A 21897-nucleotide genomic window follows, 5' to 3' on the forward strand; every position below is an offset into this window, starting at 1 on the left:
TTTTACTCTCTGTTCCAGACGTTCTAAACGACCAATTCTTATTGCTTTTAGCCGCACCCTTATTCTACTACTACTCTGTTCATCTGGCGATGTAGAGGTGAATCAGGCCCTGCAGTGCCTAGCTCCACTCCTATTCCCCAGGCGCTCTCTTTTGACGACTTCTGTAACCGTAATAGCCTTGGTTTCATGCATGTTAACATTAGAAGCCTCCTCCCTAAGTTTGTTCTATTCACTGCTTTAGCACACTCTGCCAACCCGGATGTTCTAGCTGTGTCTGAATCCTGGCTTAGGAAGACCACCAAAAATTCAGACATTTTAATTCCAAACTACAACATTTTCAGACAAGATAGAACTGACAAAGGGGGAGGTGTTGCAATCTACTGCAAAGATAGCATGCAGAGTTCTGTCCTACTATCCAGGTCTGTACGCAAACAATTTGAACTTCTACTTTTAAAAATCCACCTCTCTAAAAACAAGTCTCTCACCGTTGCCGCCTGCTATAGACCACCCTCTGCCCCCAGCTGTGCTCTGGACACCATATGTGAACTGATTGCCCCCCATCTATCTTCAGAGCTTGTGCTGCTAGGCGACCTAAATTGGAACATGCTTAACACCCCAGCCATCCTACAATCTAAACTTGATGCCCTCAATCTCACACAAATTATCAATGAACCTACCAGGTACCTCCCCAAAGCCTTAAACACGGGCACCCTCATAGATATCATCCTAACCAACTTGCCCTCTAAATACACCTCTGCTGTTTTCAACCAAGATCTCAGTGATCACTGCCTCATTGCCTGCATCCGTAATGGGTCAGCGGTCAAACGACCTCCACTCATCACTGTAAAACGCTCCCTGAAACACTTCAGCGAGCAGGCCTTTCTAATCGACCTTTCCGGGGTATCCTGGAAGGATATTGATCTCATCCCGTCAGTAGAGGATGCCTGGATATTGTTTTAAATGCCTTCCTAACCATCTTAAATAAACATGCCCCATTCAAGAAATTTAGAACCAGGAATAGATATAGCCCTTGGTTCTCCCCAGACCTGACTGCCCTTAACCAACAAAAAAACATCCTATGGCGTTCTGCATTAGCATCGAACAGCCCCCGTGATATGCAGCTGTTCAGGGAAGCTAGAAACCATTATACACAGGCAGTTAGAAAAGCCAAGGCTAGCTTTTTCAAGCAGAAATTTGCTTCCTGCAACACTAACTCAAAAAAGTTCTGGGACACTGTAAAGTCCATGGAGAATAAGAACCCCTCCTCCCAGCTGCCCACTGCACTGAAGATAGGAAACACTGTCACCACTGATAAATCCACCATAATTGAGAATTTCAATAAGCATTTTTCTACGGCTGGCCATGCTTTCCACCTGGCTACTCCTACCCCGGTCAACAGCACTGCACCCCCCACAACAACTCGCCCAAGCCTTCCCCATTTCTCCTTCTCCCAAATCTGCTCAGCTGATGTTCTGAATGAGCTGCAAAATCTGGACCCCTACAAATCAGCCGGGCTAGACAATCTGGACCCTTTCTTTCTAAAATTATCTGCCAAAATTGTTGCCACCCCTCTTACTAGCCTGTTCAACCTCTCTTTCGTGTCGTCTGAGATTCCCAAAGATTGGAAAGCAGCTGCGGTCATCCCCCTCTTCAAAGGGGGTGACACTCTTGACCCAAACTGCTACAGACCTATATCTATCCTACCATGCCTTTCTAAGGTCTTCGAAAGCCAAGTCAACAAACAGATTACCGACCATTTCGAATCTCACCATACCTTCTCTTCTATGCAATCTGGTTTCAGAGCTGGTCATGGGTGCACCTCAGCCACGCTCAAGGTCCTAAATGATATCTTAACCCCCATCGATAAGAAACATTACTGTGCAGCCGTATTCATTGATCTGGCCAAGGCTTTAGACTCTGTCAATTACCACATCCTCATCGGCAGACTCGACAGCCTTGGTTTCTCAAATGATTGCCTCGCCTGGTTCACCAACTACTTCTCTGATAGAGTTCAGTGTGTCAAATCGGAGGGTCTGCTGTCCGGACCTCTGGCAGTCTCTGTGGGGGTGCCACAGGGTTCAATTCTTGGACCGACTCTCTTCTCTGTATACATCAATGAGGTCGCTCTTGCTGCTGGTGAGTCTCTGATCCACCTCTATGCAGACGACACCATTCTGTATACTTCTGGCCCTTCTTTGGATACTGTGTTAACAACCCTCAAGGCAAGCTTCAATGCCATACAACTCTCCTTCCGTGGCCTCCAATTGCTCTTAAATACAAGTAAAACTAAATGCATGCTCTTCAACCGATTGCTACCTGTACCTACCCGCCTGTCCAACATTACTACTCTGGACGGCTCCGACTTAGAATACGTGGACAACTACAAATACTTAGGTGTCTGGTTAGACTGTAAACTCTCCTTCCAGACCCATATCAAACATCTCCAATCCAAAGTTAAATCTAGAATTGGCTTCCTATTTCGCAACAAAGCATCCTTCACTCATGCTGCCAAACATACCCTTGTAAAACTGACCATCCTACCAATCCTCGACTTTGGCGATGTCATTTACAAAATAGCCTCCAATACCCTACTCAACAAATTGGATGCAGTCTATCACAGTGCAATCCGTTTTGTCACCAAAGCCCCATATACTACCCACCATTGCGACCTGTACGCTCTCGTTGGCTGGCCCTCGCTTCATACTCGTTGCCAAACCCACTGGCTCCATGTCATCTACAAGACCCTGCTAGGTAAAGTCCCCCCTTATCTCAGCTCGCTGGTCACCATTGCATCTCCCACCTGTAGCACACGCTCCAGCAGGTATATCTCTCTAGTCACCCCCAAAACCAATTATTTCTTTGGCCGCCTCTCCTTCCAGTTCTCTGCTGCCAATGACTGGAACGAACTACAAAAATCTCTGAAACTGGAAACACTTATCTCCCTCACTAGCTTTAAGCACCAACTGTCAGAGAAGCTCACAGATTACTGCACCTGTACATAGCCCACCTATAATTTAGCCCAAACAACTACCTCTTTCCCTACTGTATTTTATTTATTTATTTATTTTGCTCCTTTGCACCCCCATTATTTTTATTTCTACTTTGCACATTCTCCCATTGCAAATCTACCATTCCAGTGTTTTACTTGCTATATTGTATCTACTTTGCCACCATGGCCTTTTTGCCTTTACCTCCCTTATCTCACCTCATTTGCTCACATCGTATATAGACTTGTTTATACTGTATTATTGACTGTATGTTTGTTTTACTCCATGTGTAACTCTGTGTCGTTGTATGTGTCGAACTGCTTTGCTTTATCTTGGCCAGGTCACAGTTGTAAATAAGAACTTGTTCTCAACTTGCCTACCTGGTTAAATAAAGGTGAAATAAATAAAAAAAATAGATGGCTAACAAGCAGATCAGGAAGGTGCGGATAAGGATATTGATGGAAACAGGATTTTGAGAGGATTTGATCAAATGTTTTAAATGATGTTCTAGGTTGAATCTTGCACTAATTCCTCCACCATTATCCCTCTCTCTCATTCTTGTTTTTCTCTTTTGTTATTGATTGGTCAATGTCACCTTTTTGATACCTTCTCACCCTTCTCTCTTTCAATTCAGTTCAATTCAATTAGCTTTATTGGCATGGGAAACATATGTTAAAATTGCCAAAGCAAGTGAAGTAGATAATATACAAAAGTGAAATAAACAATCAAAATGAACAGTAAACATTACACTCACAGAAGTTCCAAAATAATAAAGACATTATGAATGTCATATTATGTATACATACGGTGTTGTAACGACATGCAAATGGTTAAGGTCTGCCTACGGTGGCCTTTCTCAATAGCAAGGCTATGCTCACTGAGTCTACATAGTCAAAGCTTTCCTTAAGTTTGTGTCAGTCACAGTGGTCAGGTATTCTGCCACTGTGTACTCTCTGTTTAGGGTCAAATAGCATTCTAGTTTGCTCTGTTTTTTGGTTAATTCATTCCAATGTGTCAAATAATTATCTTGTTGTTTTCTCATGATTGGGTCTAACTGTGTTGCGTTCCGCGGGCTCTGTGGGGTCTGTTTGTGTTTGTGAACAGAGCCCCAGGACCAGCTTGCTTAGGGGACTCTTTTCCAGGTTCATCTCTCTGGAGGTGATGGATTTGTTATGGAAGGTTTGGGAATCGCTTCTTTTTAGGTGGTTGTATAATTTAACGGCTCTTTTCTGGATTTGGATAATTAGTGGGTATCAGCCTAATTCTGCTCTGCATGCATTATTTGGTGTTCTACGTTGTACACGGGATATTTTTGCAGAATTCTGCATGCAGAGTCTCAATTTGGTGTTTGTCCCATTTTGTGAATTCTTGGTTGGTGAGTGGACCCCAGACCTCACAACCATAAAGGGCAATGGGTTCTATAACTGATTCAAGTATTTTTAGCCAGATGCTAATTGGTATGTCCTTTTATGTTCCTTTTGATGGCATAAAATGCCCTTCTTGCCTTGTCTCTCAGATCGTTCACAGCTTTGTGGAAGTTACCTGTGGCGCTGATGTTTAGGCCAAGGTATGTATAGTTTTTTTGTGTGCTCTAGGGCAACTGCTGTGTCTAGCTGGAATTTGTATTTGTGGTCCTGGTGACTGGACCTTTTTTGGAACACCATTATTTTGGTCTTACTGAGATTTACTGTCAGGGCCCAGGTCTGGCCGAATCTGTGCAGAAGATCTAGGTACTGCTGTAGGCCCTCCTTGGTTGGTGACAAGCACCACATCATCAGCAAACAGTAGACATTTGACTTCAGATTCTAGTAGTGTGAGGACAGGTGCAGCAGACTGTTCTAGTGCCCTCGCCAATTCATTGATATATATGTTTAAGAGGGTGTGGCTGCATCCCTGTCTCACCCCATGGACCTGTGGGAAGAAATGTGTGTGTTTTTTGCCTATTTTAACCGCACACTTGTTGTTTGTGTACATGGATTTTATAGTTTGTATAGCAGACTCTCATACCAAATTGAGTAAAAGGCTTTTTTGAAATCAGCAAAGCATGAGATGTTTTGTTTTGTTTGTTTGTCAATTAGGGTGTGCAGGGTGAATACGTGGTCTGTCGTACAATGATTTGGTAAAAAGCCAATTTGACATTTGCTCAGTACATTGTTTTCACTGAGGAAATGTATGTGTCTGCTGTTAATGATAATGCAGATGATTTTCCCAAAGTGGCTATTGCAGTCAAATTTGTCTCCACTTTTGTGGATTGGGGTGATCAGTCCTTGGTTCCAAATATTGGGGAAGATGCCAGAGCTAAGGTTGATGTTAAAGAGTTTTAGTATAACCAATTGGAATTGGTTGTCTGTATGTTTTATCATTTCATTGAGGATACCATCAACACCACAGGCCTTTTTGGGTTGGAGAGTTTTTATTTTCATTCAAGGCAATTGGAGAATCCAGTGGGTTCTAAGATTTGTATTTGATCATGCATATATTTTTGCTGTTTGTTCTGGTTTACCCATACATCTCCATTTTGGATAGATAATTATTTGTGTTGTTGTTTGTTTAGTGTTTTCCAATTTTCCCAGAAGGGGTTAGAGTCTATGAATTCTTCAATAACATTGAGCTGATTTCTGATGTGCTGTTCCTTCTTTTTCCATAGAGTATTTCTGTATTGTTTTAGTGATTCACCATAGGGAAGGCGTAGACTCAGGTTTCCTGGGTCTCTATGTTTTTGGATGGACAGGTTTCTCAATTTCTTTCTTAGGTTTTTGCATTCTTCATCAAACCATTTGTCTTTGTTGTTCATTGTCTTCAGTTTTCTATTTGAGATTTTTAGATTTGATAGGGAAGCTGAGAGGTCAAATATATTCTTAAGATTTTCTACTGCCAAGTTTACACCATCACTATAACAGTGGAACGTTTTGTCCAGGAAGTTGTCTAAAAGGGATTTAATTTGTTGTTGTCTAATTGTTTTTTGGTAGGTTTCCACACTACATTCCTTCCATCGATAGCATTTCTTAATATTACTCAGTACCTTTGGCTTTGATGCCTCATGATTGAGTACTGCTCTGTTGAAGTGATTTTTCTCTGACAGTGGGCTGACTGATCTGAGAGGTCCTAAATGGGGTGTGTGCATGTTGACTTGAGGGGGTGTTGATTGGTTGGGGTGGGGGTGTGGATGTGGCTGGTGGTGTTGTGGTCTGGATGTGGGTCCTCTATGTGTAGGTCTTGGGGAGGGGGTTCCGCAGGTCTGGGAGAGTGTCTCGCTGGTGTGGGCGGGGTGTCTATAGATCTGTTGCTCCTGTGTGAAGTGTTGGGGCTGCGTTTGAGAGCGATGTCCTTTACGGTCCGGGTGAAGGTGGGCACTGCCGCCTTGTCTAGGTGGACCTGGTCATAAAGGCAGTCCAAGTTCAGGGTGGGCCAGGTAAAAATGTGGTTTTGAGTCACAGTCACGGGAAAAACTTGCTTTTATCTATGGTAGCAGGGTGGAAGTATTTTTGTGGTAGCAGGGTGGATATAACCACTTGTGAATTAGGGAAAGTAGAAGAAGCTTTTTCAATCACTCCCCTGAGTGCTGTGGCCACCCTTTCCTGCTGTGCTCTCAGGTCGTTTGTGCCTGTGTGTATTATTATGTGGCTAGGTGAACCAAGTTGCTCCTCAGACAGAAGGTCTAGGGCGCGTTGGTTGTTTGGACACCAGGGTTTAGACACACTGTGTTTGGGAAAAAGTTGTTTTCTTGTATATACAGTATTTCCCATTTAAGTCCATAAGGAGGACAATCTATGTCTTGTGTATGACCTCAGTGGGTGTGGGGGAGTTGTCAGGAGGGCTATCAGGGTGGCTGACACTGGGGGTGCTCAGAGGGGGTAAGATCCCCTAGGCTTGGGGTTCTTCATTTGTCTGTCCCGCTATGATGTCGACGTGATCAGGGTCTGGGGTGGACTGTTCTGCTGTGGTGTCAAGACTTTTGTTGGGAGCTGAGGTTGGTTGTTCTGCCTGCTTCCCTGCGGGGTGGCCACCTCTCTAGTGGGTTGTTCTCTGTCACATGACATCCCCCTCACCCTCTCCTCCAGTAGTCTGATCCTCTCCTCTAGTGCTCTGTTCTTCTCCTGCTCCTGCTTTTTCTCCTGTTGATGTCTCAGAGTGCAGATATATCTCTCTCCACCTCCAGCTCTCCAGGTCTGGTTAAGGGGGTGTTGTTGTGCTGGACTGTTGTCTGGGTCTGTGCTGACTGGAGTGTAATCACCTGCTGTTGCAGCTCCACCTGCCTTACCTCCAGCTGGGTGAATTTATTCTAAAACAAATGTGTAGTTTACTTGTATTATCTGCTTACCTTGTAGAATCTGGTTGATTCTCTGAGGTCTTTGCACAGCAATCCTTATTAATGTTCACTACACAGGTCATATTGCCTTATCAAGACCATCGGATCAGAGTGATACTTTGGCATGTACAGAGGTAGGACAAAATTGTGTGTGTGTGTGTGTGTGTGTGTGTGTGTGTTTGAGCATGTTCTTTGTTTTTGACTCTGTGTCTCTCTATTTCTTTGGCCATTAGGTATTGCTGTGAACCTGACTCTGGTCACTCCAGAGAAGGACATCAAACTAGCTGCCATTGACTGACTTAGACAACACCTGTCCAAGGATGGGTGAGTAGTGCTCAGAGGCCTCTTTCAAACACCTGCCTGTCAAATACAATCATACACCAGTCATAACGGACTGGTACACCAACCTCTTGCCCACTCTGATCTCTTTGAATAGATGTACTTGAAAGATGTAGTGTATACTATTTCAGCTTTAACTAACTTCTTGTTTGGATTTGATATGCATATCACAAATAGGATTATAATAATATCTTCACTATGTGCTGGGATCTAGTGGTAATACATTAGAGGTATAAATATTTTGTAAACATACAGCATGGATGATAGGACCGATCCCATAGGCCCCTGCAGCATTATCCGCATGACATACCTGGGCTATCTTTAGCGTCCCCCAACATTTCCATGGGGACCAAGAACATGGCTGATAAATTATTGAGTGACCAGCGCTAGTGAATTATTAACATGTTTCTAAGACTGTGTGTGTGTGTGTGTGTGTGTGTTTATGTATGTTTCTTCATGTGTATCATTAATGGTATGTTTATTGCTTTATGCATGTTTATGGTCATGTCCTTTGCATGTAGAAACAGGGAGTTTTAAGTTGTATGCATGTTGTTTAATGTATGTAAAACACTTGAGATAGCACCAGACCATCCAGAGAAATTAGCAAAGTCATTAAACTAAAATAATTATATTTTGTTTTTACATTTGTTTTCTCTCTCAGTCAGAAGCTCACCCTGCTGAGGGAGATGCTGGTGGGTTGTGGTGCTGGTCCAGACAGCTGATGTTCTAAAAGAGCTGCACAATCTGGATCCCTACAAATCAGCTGGGCTAGACAATCTGGACCCTCTCTTCCTAAAATTATCCGCCTCCATTGTTGTTACCCCTATTCCTAGTCTGTTCAACCTCTCTGAGATTCCTAAAGATTGGAAAGCGGCCGTGGTCATCCCCCTCTTCAAAAGGGGCATACACTCTAGACCCAAATTGTTACAGACCTATATCCATCCTGCCCTGCCTTTCTAGTCTTTGAAAGCCAAGTGAACAAACAGATCAACAACCATTTAGAATCCCACCGTACCTTCTCCGCTATGCAATCTGGTTTCCGAGCTGGTCACGGGTGCACCTCAGCCACGCTCAAGGTCCAAAACGATATCATAACTGCCATCGATAAAAGACTACTGTGCAGCCGTCTTCATCGACCTGGCCAAGGCTTTTGACTGTGTCAATCACCGTATTCTTATCGGCAGACTCAACAGCCTTGGTTTCTGTAATGATTGCCTCGCCTGGTTCACTAACTACTTCTCAGATAGAGCTCAGTTTGTCAAATTGGAGGGACTGTTGTCTGGACCGCTGACAGTCTCTATGGGGGTGTCACAGGGTTCAATTCTAGGGCCGACTCTTTTCTCGGTATATATCAATGATGTTGCTCTTGCTGCTGGTGATTCTTTGATCCACCTCTACGCAGACGACACCATTCTGTATACATCTGGCCCTTCTTTGGACACTGTGTTAACAAACCTCCAAACGAGCTTCAACACCATACAACACTCCTTCTGTGACCACCAACTGCTCTTAAATGCTAATAAAACTAAAAGCATTCTCTTCAATCGATTGCTGCCCGACTAGCATCACTACTCTGAACGGTTCTGAATGGTGGACAACTAGAATATGTGGACAACAATAAATACCTAGGTGTCTGGCTCACATTAAGCATCTCCAATCCAAAATTAAATCTAGAATCGGCTTCCTATTTCGCAACAAAGCCTCCTTCACTCATGCTGCCAAACATACCCTCGTAAAACTGACCATCCTACCGATCCTTGACTTCGGCGATGTCATTTACAAAATAGCCTCCAACACTTTACTCAGCAAATTGGATGCAGTCTATCACAGTGCCATCCGTTTTGTCACCAAAGCCCCATATACTACCACAACTGCGACCTGTATGCTCTCGTTGGCTGGCCCTCACTATATATTCGTCATCAGACCCATTGGCTCCAGGTCATCTATAAGTCTTTGCTAGGTAAGGCTCTGCCTTATCTCAGCTCACTGATCACCATAGCAACACCCACCCGTAGCACGCGCTCCAGCAGGTATATTTCACTGGTCATCCCCAAAGTCAACACCCTCTGTGGCCGCCTTTCCTTACAGTTCTCTGCTGTCAATGACTGGAACAAATTGCAAAATTACTTATCTCCCTCAAAAACTTTAAGAGTCAGCTGTAGGAGCAGCTTACTGATCGCTGCAGTTGTACAAAGCCCATCTGTAAAAAGCCCATCCAACCAACTACCTACCTCATCGCATATCTATATTTTTTTTTCTGCAATTTTGCACATCAGTATTTCTACTTGCACATCTTCATCTGCACTCCAGTGTAATTGCTAAATTGTAATTACTTCGCTACTATTGGCATATTTATTGCCTTACCTCCTTACTTCATTTGCACACACTGTATACAGATTTTTCCATTGTGTTATTGACTGTACGTTTGTTTATCCCATGTGTGACTCTGTGTTGTTGTTTTTGTCGCACTGCTTTGCTTTATCTTGGCCAGGTCGCAATTGTAAATGAGAACTTGTTCTCAACTGGCCTACCTGGTTAAACAAAGGTGAAATTAAAAATACAATATAAAAAACATGTCAGGTAAACTCAGCTGGGGTATCAGCCTCAGACAGCTTTCTACTACCATCTTGTGGTTCAACAGTAATTATGCACACTAGTTGTGTGTCTGCCTGGGTGTTAGAACTCTTCTGAAACACAGTCACAGTCTCTCCATCTTTTTGTCTCGCCATCTCTCTATCTCTTTGTCTCTCCATCTCTTTGTCTCTCCATCTCTCTGTCTCTCCATCGTCTTTGTCTCTCCATCTTTGTCTCTCCATCTCTCTGTGTCTCCATCTCTCCATCTCTTGGTGCAGATCATCATCACCACTCCCATGGAGATGCTAAAGATTCAGTTACAGGATGCAGTGTGGATAGGTGAGAGATGGGTTGAAGAAGGAGAGAGGAGGTTGGATGTTCCCCTGTTCCCAGTCACTGTTTCATGACTAACCAATGTCTTGTCAGCCAAACAAACACAAACAGATCACAGGGATCTGATCAGTTAGAACCAGTAACAACCAGCATTGTTATTGTATCAATGTAAAATTGTTATTTTATTGCTTGACCACATTTGTGACTCTTCCTTGTTTTCCTGTGATTCCCCAAATGTATTTTTGTTTTCCAACCTCCTGAGGCATTCCTGCTTCTCTGTCCCTGGTTGATGATGTCACACTGATGATAATGATGATGTTCTGTGTGTTATGACACACGAAGAGGCTCAGAGGAAGCTGATGTCCCAGGCTGTAGTTGGGCCCCTGGGGGCCCAGTGGAGTTGAGGTCCCATACAGCAATGCAGCTCACCCGGAAGCTGCTGTGGAGCCAGGGCATCGCAGGGCTCTACAAGGGCCTGGGGGCCACACTCCTGAGGTAACCTGCACAGAGACACAATAGAAGCCTTGCAAGAACACAAACAAATTAAGATGATTCACATTTCCAAGCAAAAACTAAAGCAGAAAGTACCAGTGACTCGCTCAATACCGAGGTGGTCAGATGACGCAGATGCTAAGCTAGAGGACTGTTTTTCTAGCAAAGACTGGAATATGTTCGGGGACTTATCTGATTTCATTGAGGAGTATACCACATCAGTCACCGGCTTCATCAATAAGTGCATCAATGACATTGTCCCCACAGGGACCGTACGTATATACCCCAACCAGAAGCCATGAATTGCAGGCAACATCCGCACTGCTTTAGTTTTTGCTTGGAATCAGGAGGATAGAATTATGGTTAGATTTGCCAAATGGAAGGCGAGGGAGAGCTTTGTACGTGTCTTTGTGTTTGGAGTAAAGGTAGTCTCGAGTTTTTTCACCTCTTTTTGCACGTAACAGGTAAAACGGATTTAAGTTTCTCTGCATTAAAGTCCCCGGCCACTAGGAGAGCCACCTCCGGATGAGCATTTTCTTGTTTGCGTATGACTTTATACAGCTCATTGAGTGCGGTCTTAGTGCCAGCAATAGTTTGTGGTGGTAAATAGACAGCTACAAAAAGTATAGATGAAAACTCTCTTGTTAAATATTGTGATCTACAGCTTATCATTAGACACTCTACCTCAGGTGAGCAAAACCTTGGGACTTCCTAAAAATGTGATTTTGATCACCAGCTGATTTTGACAAATAGACACAGACCTCCTTACTGGAGGCAGCTGTTCTGTCTTGCCGATTCAAGGCAAAACCATACAACTGTATACACACTCATACCTGTATACAAACACACAACTGTCCTTACCATCCACAGGATTAACTCCCACAGCAACTGTACTGCCAGCGAAGCAGCCTGATGCAAAGGACACATAGAAGGGAGTGGGGCCATTAGCCCCATTAGCCCCCCACGGCCACCAAGACTTTTCAGATTGGCAAACAGGGAAGTAGATTATGGAGAATGGCACGTCCCTAAGAGAACAGAGGAATGGTCCATCAAATGTGAATCATCTTAATTTGTTTGTGTTCTTGCAAGGCCACTTTCAAGGAGCCAGACTCTAACCCGACACACACACAATAAATCCTACTATGCCCTCAGATGAACCATCAAACAGGTGAAGTGTAAATACAGGACTAAGATTGAATCCTACTAAACTGACAAGCGTCATGCCACGCTCGTCAGATGTGGCATGACTTGCATACTATTACAGACTACAAAGGGAAGCCCAGTGACACAAGCCTATCAGATGAACCAAATTACTTCTATTCAAGCAACACTGAAGCATGGATGAGAGCACCAGCTGTTCCAGATCACGCTCGCCGCAGTGAGTAAGATCTTTTTACCCGCTTTTTCTTCCCAATTTTGATCTTGTCTCCTTTGTGCAACTCTCCCAACGTGCTAGGGAGGCGAAGATCGAGTCATGCCTCCTCTGAAATATGACACACCAAACTGTGCTTCTTAACACCCACCTGCTTAACCCGGAAGCCATCTGCACCAATGTGTTGGAGGAAACAATGCCAATTGTGCACTGCCCTATGGGACTCCCAATCTTGGCCAGTTCTGATACAGCCCAGGATTGAACCAGGGTCTGTAGTGATGACTCTAGCACTGCGATGCAGTGCCTTAGACCACTGCTCCACTCAGGAGGCACATGAGTAAGATCTTTAAAAAGGTTAACATTCACAAGGCTGCATGGCCAGACGGTTACCAGGACGTCTACTCCGAGCCTGCGCTGACCAACTGGCAAGTGTCTTCCCTGACATTTTCAACCTGTCCCTGGCCGAGTCTGCAATACCTACATGTTTCAAGCAGACCACCATAGTCCATGTGTCCAAGAACACCAAGGTAACCTGCCTAAATGACTACCGACCTGTAGCACTCACGTCTGTAGACATGAAGTGCTGTGAAAGGCTGGTCATGGCTCACATCAACACCATCAGCCCAGAAACCCTAGACCCACTACAATTTGCAAACCGCCCCAACATATCCACAGATGACGCAATCGCAACTGCACTCAACACTGTCCTTTCCATCCTGGACTAAATTAACAGTTACGTGAGAATGCTGTTCATTGACTACAGACTTCAGTGTTCAATACCATCGTGCCCTCAAAGCTCATCACTAAGCTAAGGACCCTAGGACTAAACACCTCCCTCCTGTACTCCCTGCTCACCCATGACTGCGTGGCCAAGCACAACTCCAATTCCAACACCATCATTACGTTTACAGATGACACAATGGTGGTAGGCCTGTTCACCGACAACGATGAGACAGACTATAGGGAGGAGATCAGAGACCTGAAAGTGTGGTGCCACGACAACAACCTTTCCCTCAATGTGATCAAGACAAAGGAGATGATTGTGGACTACAGGAAAAGGAGGGCCGAGCATGTCCCCATTCTCATCGATGGGGCTGTAGTGGAGCAGGTTGAGAGCTTCAAGTTCCATGGTGTCCACATCACCAACACACTATCATGGTCCAAACACACCAAGACAGTCGTGAAAAGGGCACGACAATGCCCATTCCCCCAAAGATTTGGCATGGGTCCTCAGATCCTCAGAAAGTTCTACAGCTGCACCATCGAGAGCATCACCGCCTGGTATGGCAACTGCTCGGCCTCCGACCGCAAGGGGCTACAAAGGGTAGTGCGTACTGCCCAGTACATCACTGGGGCCAAGCTTCCTGCCATCTAGGACCTATTTACCGGTCGGTGTCAGAGAAAGGCTCACATTTTTTTCTTAACTGTTATTTTTCTTAAAACTGCATTGTTTGTTAAGGGCTTGTACGTAACCATTTCACGGTAAGGTCTACACCTGTTGTATTCGGCGCATGTGACAAATAAAATGTGATTTGATTTGATTATGCCTGCCGTGTGCCCTGTAAACCATTTGATACAGTTAGTGTGTTTCAGCGATTAAGACCAGAATTCAGACCATGACACAGAGAAGTCAGGAGGACACCTACAGCAGAGTGACAGACTGCATCAGGTAACCTCTCCTTCTCACTCTAACTCTTCCACTGCTTCCCTCCTGGTTTTGACAGGCCTTTTCTGATCGATTATATCAATATTATCTGATGGTAGAACATGACAACATCTACTGGTACTATGAAATAAACGGAGAAGGCATTTTAGGCTAGAATATACAGTGCCAGTCAAAAGTTTGGACACGCCTACTCATTCAAGGGTTGTTCTTTATTTTTACTATTTTCTACATTATAGAATATTAGTGAAGACATGAAAAAAATGAAATAACACCTATTGTCACACCCTGATCTGTTTCACCTGTCTTTGTGATTGTCTCAACCCTCCTCCAGGTGTCTCCCATCTTCCCCATTGTCCCCTGTGTATTTATACCTGTTTTCTCCGTTTGTCTGTTGCCAATTAGTTTTGTTTCGTCAAGACTACCAAGCCTACCTGTCTCTCGATTGTTCCTGTTTCCTAGTTTTCTCTGTGTTTACCATTCTGCCTGCCCTGACCCTAAGCCTGCCTGCCGTCCTGTACCTTTGCCCCATCTTTCTGGATTACTGACTTTTATCTGCCCTGAGCCTGCCTGCCGTCCTGTACCTTTGCCCCACCTATCTGGATTACTGACCTCTGCCTGCCCTTGTCCTGCCTTTTGCCTGCCCCTTTTCGAATGAATAAACTGTTGTTACTTCAACCTAGTCTGCATCTGGGTCTTACCTGAAACATGATACATATGGAATCATGTAGTAAACAAAACATTGTTAAACAAATGAAAATATATTTTATACATTAGATTCTTCAAAATAGCCACCCATTGCCCAACCTCAACCCAATTGAGATGGTTTTGTATGAGTTGGACTGCAGAGTGAAGGAAAAGCAGCCAACAAGTGCACAGCATATGTGGGAACTCCTTCAAAAAAGCATTCCAGATTAAGCTGGGTGAGAGAATGCCAAGAGTATGCAAAGCTGTCAGCAAGGCAAAGGGTGGCTACTTTGAAGAATCTCGAATATAAAATATATTTTGATTTGTTTAACACTTTTCTGGATACTACATGATTACATGAGTGTTATTTCATAGTTTTGATGTCTTCACTATTATTCTACCATTAAGAAAATAGTAGAAATTAAGAAAAACCCTTGAATGAGTAGGTGTGTCCAAACTTTTGACTGGTACTGTAGATACACCACTATATCACGACCCTCTTGTCTAACAGGAAGATTCTGCGCCAAGAGTGTCCCTCTGCTTTCCAGAAGGGGGCGTACTGCCATGCTCTGGTCATTGCTCCCCTCTTTGGCATCGCACAGGTGGTCTACTTCCTGGGGGTGGGAGAGTTCCTTCTCAGCTTCCTGCCTCAACGGAACAACTAGTCTTGCACTCTCATACACAGCCCACAATGGAGGCAGATAATCTGTCTCTTTCCTATCACACACAGCCCACATTGGCCAAAGCCGTAAGGAGTTAGTTAGAGTCAGACAGAACGGTGTGTGTGTTCTAGACCAGAGTTTGCCCTCTGCACCTGTTGAGGGTGTTCTGATAGGTCATCCTTTTTTATATCCCCTACTTGAGATGAATTACTGTAAATATTTAAATTTAGGTCTGATTTATAACAACAAAATAATCATTCAATATAATTTCAAGTGTACTTTTAGTTGTGCCTTATCAAGGTTAAGTCATGGAATTCTCTTTATTGTTTTTACTAAGATGTTGCTATCATGATATATAAATCTGTCAAATAATGTTAACTTAGTGTGTATCTGTCTCAACATGACTGTACTGTAATATCTTCTGTCTGTATTGATGCTATGTTTTATTGTGGTTTTGTGGCTGTTTTGCACAGCTTCTGTAACTCTTTCCAAATTGTGTTTCCCTCTTCATCCATGAAGAAGCTTTAGAATTGCATTCTTCTTCCAAGAATGCAATGAGTATTTCATCACAGTGATACTAAGAGCTGATCTGGGGTGTATTCAGGATTACCAAAGATAACATAAGATGTTGGCAGAGGTTGGAAACAATGTACTCAAGCTGTGTGCCTAGAAAGAGTCAACATTGGCTGCAGCAAACGTAGCTGGTTGGTGACATTGGTGATTACACACCAAACACAATTTGCTGCCCAGCCACCATGTTGGCACCATTTTGTGACTAGATGTCAGTTCAGGTACCTGCCATTTGGTGTAAATGTTTTCTGTTAGAAAACATTTTGCAACAGACAAAATGTTTTGCAACAGAATCTGCGAAATTAATACAACCCAGGGTTCTGAGTGGCCCTTCACTCACAGCCAGAGTCAAGTCATCACTCAAAAAGATAAAAACCCACCCATGACATTTGTGCAAGCCCATCGCCATTATCATTAGTGAAAGGTACATTTGTAGACCCTGTATGACCCTGTATCATAGTAACCTAGATTGTATTTTGTGCTGGTTCTTCCCTGGACCGTTATTCCCTCTTCTCAGGAGGACACATGCACGTCCAAGCACTTTTATGTCGCCACCCCTCTTCCCTCCCCTGTAGATATGGTGGGTGTTGGGTTATCAGTTTGGATACGGATGTGCACTGAAGGTGTAAAACAGGCTGACAGCTATTTCATAATTCATTTGAGGCAAAATAAGAAAGGAAAAAATTCCTCTCTAATATATTGCTGTCTGAAAAATGAATGGGATTGTGCTACCTGTGTTGCCTTATGATTCTTTCTCTCTATTTGTGTGACAGTCTTTGGTGTGTGGTTTGTCCTCATTCTACCGTAACAAGTCTCAAGGAAATCTGAAAAGGCCCCCTGGACTGTGGTAACCAAGGAAACAATGGAGGGAGGGCTTCACCAAATGAATCTATCTCAGTATCTCGCTGTCTCTGTCGGCCTGTCTCATTCCTACGGAACCGTGTGTCCATCCAATAGCCAGATTCTCTAGTTCACATGGGCATGGCTATCCTTGGCATTGTCTCCTTTGGAGGAGATCCATTTCCCACCTGCAGTGTTTGTCTTTCTCCACTCCCATGGATACCACTCAGATCCCATTTCAAAACAAGCAAGCAGAGACACTGTGTATAGAGGACACATTATTTACACCTTCCATTGTTACGTGATTATTACAGTGTTAGCATCTGTCCAGTGGATGGAGCAGCTGCAAGCCGGCATGCATTTAATGTATACTACATTTCATAGAATTGAATACAATTACAAGAAGGAGATGTTTGTACTATGATTATTATTGATATGATTAATTATTAATAATCATTCTAATATGTTATTATTATGTACTTTGTATGCTGCACAGGAGAATATGGCTAATACAGGTGGAGTCAAGGAACAGGGTAAACCGATAAGAAATGGGAAGAAGGGAAGGGAGGGGAAGAGGGAGAGGTTAGAGATGGGGAGATCGAGGCACTCAACCAAATCAGGGCATAGATTACAAAAGAAGTGAGTGCCTGGAGGGTGAGAATCTACTGTCAAGGACTGTCAAACACACACAGACCAGAGGGGATGTAGATGCCCCACCATTATTTAGATCAATTTCATTATATTAATCTAGATCCAATTTATCGTAGGCCTACTGTCACAGGCAGTGCCATACATTTCACTTTCATAAGACTTAAATTGCCTTCCTAGTGATCAATTAGCTTATTTACTATGACATTTCATATGTTGAGAAATTACATTCTCAAGGGGAATTGCAATAGCTGTATTATTCACCCCTTTTCAGGGGAATGGGAGAGTATGGTGTGTAAATGGCTCGAGAAATGACCTCTACCTCATTTGATGGTGTATAACAGGCAGGAATTGTGTCTCAGGGCTATGAAAGTGGAAGAAATTGTACCAGCAAGTATGGCTGAAATGGATAGGAATATCTACTGTATGTAGCTAAGTGATCTAAATCTGTTACGGTTCTGTTGTCATTATTTGCAATCTACAGTACAGTAAATGGCATTGATTCATCAACAATTAATTTACCGTAAAATGTACATAACATTTTAGAAAACTGCACTTTATAGGTCTACATTAGCTCCCCCCCCCCCCCCCCCAGCAGATTGGTATTGGGGCAAGCTGGCGGCTGCAAAATGACATAATGTCAATGAAAACCCTCGAGGATCAAAGCATTGCTGAAGTTGCGTTGATGAAAGAGTTGCCTTGAGTTCGGAGGCGACAGTGTGACAGGCTAATTAATATTCATGCTAGAGATGATGGGAGAGAGAGAGGAGGAAGGAAGGAGCAAGTCCTACGAGAGATGTAGAGAGGGGTTTTGGAATATTTGTTTGAGATCCAGCGTGTAGCTCTGAGTGGGCTGTAACCTACACTCTAAAAAATGCTGGGTTAAAAACAACTCAATTTGGGTTATTTGGTAACACTGCGCTGGGTAAATATTGGACAGACCACATGCTGGTCTTTTAACCCAGACAGTTGGGTTGCGTTAATAACCCAACATGTTGGGTTGTTTGAATTACCAAACATGGGTTAATTTAACCATCAATTGTTTTTTATTCACTTTCAGGCTGGGTCTTTTTTAATGTAATTCTAGGTTATTTTAAGGAGACTTGGCCTATTATGGGTGTGGCTTTAATATCGTTATTTTTGGCCACCCATGAGAGTAAATGTCATTCTGGTCAATCATTTTAAGTTTGTATATTACAAAATAAGACGTTTCTTGAATATTGTTGCAAATTACATATTTTAATATAAAGTTAACATTATAATGGCAGCAGGTAGTCTAGTGGTTAAGAGCGATTGGCCGATAACCAAAAGGTTGCTGGTAGGAATCCCAGAGTTGGAGAAGTGGAAAAATGTGGTGTTCTGCCCTTGAGCAAAGCAGTTTCTTGTGTTTCTCAAGAATGGTCCACCACCCAAAAGACACCCAGTCAACTTGACACAACTGTGGTTAGCGTTGGAGTCAACATGGGCCAGCATCACTGTGGAACGATTTCAACACCTTGTAAAGTCAATGCCCCGACGAATTGAGGCTGTTCTGAGGGCAAAAGTGTGCAACTCAATAATAGAAAGGTGTTCCTAATGTTTTGTCTACTCAGTGTCAGTGAGAGAGAGAGAGAGAGAGAGAGATGCCAGACAGACAACTGAGTTCTGGGACAGAGAAAGCATTATCTTGCAGCCAAAAGGCTTACAATGAGACAGGAAGAGGCACATGGCCAGCATCGCTCCAAGGATCAGCATATACACTCCAATCTCATGGAGTTGTCATTGGCTTCCATTATTATTGAGCACTCAAGGTTAAGGAATGGAAGATGGGTAAGACAAAAGTAGATGCTTATGCAAAGACCACCTTGTAAACCTACAACCCAGTTGCTTTAGCACATTTTGTTTGAAACATTTTAAATGTAAAATTAGAGTAAGAATGTTTCTCAATGTTATATGGGCTAGCCTACTTATCAATATCACTTAAATGCGTAATTGATAGCCCATGTCATTAAATACTTGGCATGTGGTCAAATGAAGATGGGTAAATAAGATTAGGCTACACCAAACTTTAATAGGCCTTCATAAAATAACAATTATTGAATGTACTGTTTGCCATTCGATGTTCTACAACACTAGGGACCGCTGGTGAGCCATGTCAGTCATGTTGCTACGGGTGGACGTGAGCGGTGAGTAAATCAACTTTTCGTATTGGCTATAACAGTCATATGGCGAACACAGATTGAGTGTTAAAAATAACAGGCTCAAGGAATTGAGGATGAAGAAACGCTTATCACACAAAAAATGTGAAGGATGTTAGGCTACAGTATGTGCGCGCGAGAAAAGGCAACCGTTTCTCACGCACGAACCCCAATTAATTTTCCACCTGCAGTTGGGAGTCACTGACAACCTGTCGCCCATAGACTACCAACCAGACCAGGCTGAGACTACACATCTACCGACATCTATTCGCACATTTCCAGTTTGGTTACTTATGAGGCCACAAAGGCACACACATTTCCAGGTCTCTTTTTGTGGTGAATCAATCCTTCTCTCGCCCCCTCTATATGTAGTAGCCATCTGAGACGGTTTCTGGAATTCTCAAAGGACATGCTTATGAAATGAAGGGATTATAATAATAATAGTGATTGAGGTGAGGATAAGGATGGTGATATAATGGTGACTGTAGACTAACATCTAACTAGGTCGAACGAGGAGCGTACAATTTGGCGACGATTAAGTCCCTTAAAAAAATAGGCAACATTAAAGTGTATGGTTCCAGCCCGAACACGGATTTTGACTCCAGCTGCGAGTACTTTGCACGGACTGCTTTCACGTCACCCCACCCGTCTGCCCGTCTCCTCCCTGTAATCTTATTGCGACCATCTCTTTTGAGCGCATCTGAACTGGAGAGAGAGATACTAAATAGATTCAGACACCAACATTCACCTACCTGCTCGAGCGAAATACGGGGAGGACGCTCAAGTACGCGCGCGTCCACGCGCACTCGCTGAGTAGCAAGACAATATAAGGCAATAAATAAAAACCAAAATTGGAATTTGAGTTTTCAACACGAAGGCTATTCCTTAAAAATAAAAATATAAGAATACAGCTTTACTGAAAAAAGCAACAGCCATGCATCTGAACAGAGAAGAAGGGAACAGCAAAGGTGAGAGAAATACCCCAATTTATATTTTCCATGCCAGACTGTCTGTCTCCCTTTTAGGCTAGTTTGTTTGAGGCTCTTGTGATCGTTCAAAAACGCCCTTGAGTAGGATTTGTTGGTCTCAAGTAATGATGTTGGGAGTCATCGCCACAACACAAGCAGTATGTTATTGCTGATTTTACTAGTGTCATCTCTATCAGAATGCATAGCCCATGATGTTGTTTACTCGTTACATTCCTTGTCATGTGCCTGGATGACATTCAACGGCTACATCATCGTTCAGAGACCGCACCAAAGGCAATTGTGTAGATGGAATTACTAAAATTAGGCTGACAGCATGGAGACTCGGGTGTAAGTTAAAGATGCTTTTGTGCACTTGTTGTTCTCTCAGTATTGTTAACGTTAGCCTACATGCCCGAGTGTCACCGGTTTTTACGTCAGGTAAACTGAGCGGCAAAGCACACAAGGTCATCTCATCTCCTATCATGTCCACGGGTGTTTGTGTCCCTGTCTGAGAGACGGAGGGAGAGAGGAGCATATTGTATGTGGGTGCGTGTGGATGGGTGGGTGGGGGGGAGGGGGGGGCACCTATTTAAGAAATGTATCCCACGTGCATTGGGGGCGTGACAGGTTACATGGAGGAATAGTGGCCCTCATCCCGCCCCTAAGTGTCGCCCCTGGTGGCAAGCAGTAGGCTGCACACCTTGACAGCAAACACCTGCTGCTCAGGGAGAGAAATGTGTGAACTGAATGATCCTCTGAGAAGAATGTCAGTAAACGTGAAATGGCTGAAAACAGCTTTATTCATTCATGGCCTCATTATGGCAGTGAAAAATGCACTTCCAATAAATCACCCAGTTCCAATAAATATTATTGGCTGTAGTCTGAATATTAAAAGAAGGCATAGTTCTATAAACACTGTGTCACTTTGAACATCCCTTTTGTGACAGATCACTTGAAAAATAGGCCTATATATTGAGGGTCATTTGCAGAGAGGATGGTGTCTGGAACAAGTGTGTTTCTGAACACTGTAAACTATAAAAATGACCTAAATCTATCCACATAATAGAGCAAAAGCAAATTGCAAACTTTCATGAACACAGAAAATGTGAGATTTGTTCATTTTCCATCATCCACTCTAGAATTACAGGCTTATTTACTGTAGTTCCTACAGCCATGTGCTGTATGCCAAAAGTATGTGGACACCTGCTCATTGAACATCTCATTCCAAAGTCATGGTCATTAATCTGGATTTGCTGCCATGACAGCCTCCATTCTT

The 21897-nt window shown here is 43.4% G+C and overlaps 2 protein-coding genes across 7 annotated transcripts in view; both read left to right on the plus strand.

The window, feature by feature from the left end:
* Nucleotides 1-6057: 6057 nt before the first annotated feature.
* Nucleotides 6058-15796, plus strand: LOC110506661 (uncharacterized). Of its 4 annotated transcripts, none has more exons than XR_016492291.1 (6): nucleotides 6058-7430; nucleotides 7530-7620; nucleotides 8297-10548; nucleotides 10805-11037; nucleotides 14000-14075; nucleotides 15268-15796. XR_016492291.1 is itself a non-coding variant. In XM_090222477.1 (2 exons), the coding sequence occupies exon 1, from the start codon at nucleotides 13326-13328 to the stop codon at nucleotides 13779-13781; it is 456 nt and encodes a 151-aa protein (XP_090078603.1). In that variant the 5' UTR covers nucleotides 11954-13325; the 3' UTR covers nucleotides 13782-14075; nucleotides 15268-15796. The 4 variants fall into 4 exon arrangements, 1 of the variants encoding a protein (XP_090078603.1); XR_016492292.1 differs by having other exon boundaries at nucleotides 10885-11037; XR_016492290.1 differs by having other exon boundaries at nucleotides 8297-11037.
* A 4373-nt stretch (nucleotides 15797-20169) lies between these two features.
* LOC110506662 (synaptotagmin-7) overlaps nucleotides 20170-21897 on the plus strand; it is a 109075-nt gene continuing 107347 nt past the window's right edge. For all 3 annotated transcript variants that reach the window (XM_090222479.1, XM_036964585.2, XM_036964586.2), the window contains exon 1: nucleotides 20170-20621. In XM_090222479.1, the coding sequence (XP_090078605.1) occupies nucleotides 20588-20621 (34 nt within the window). In that variant the 5' untranslated portion in view covers nucleotides 20170-20587. The remainder of the gene's footprint in view (nucleotides 20622-21897) is intronic.

The sequence above is a fragment of the Oncorhynchus mykiss genome, chromosome 26 (assembly GCF_057628025.1).
Source record: "Oncorhynchus mykiss isolate SJ-2025 chromosome 26, ASM5762802v1, whole genome shotgun sequence".
Taxonomy (NCBI): Eukaryota; Metazoa; Chordata; class Actinopteri; order Salmoniformes; family Salmonidae; genus Oncorhynchus; species Oncorhynchus mykiss.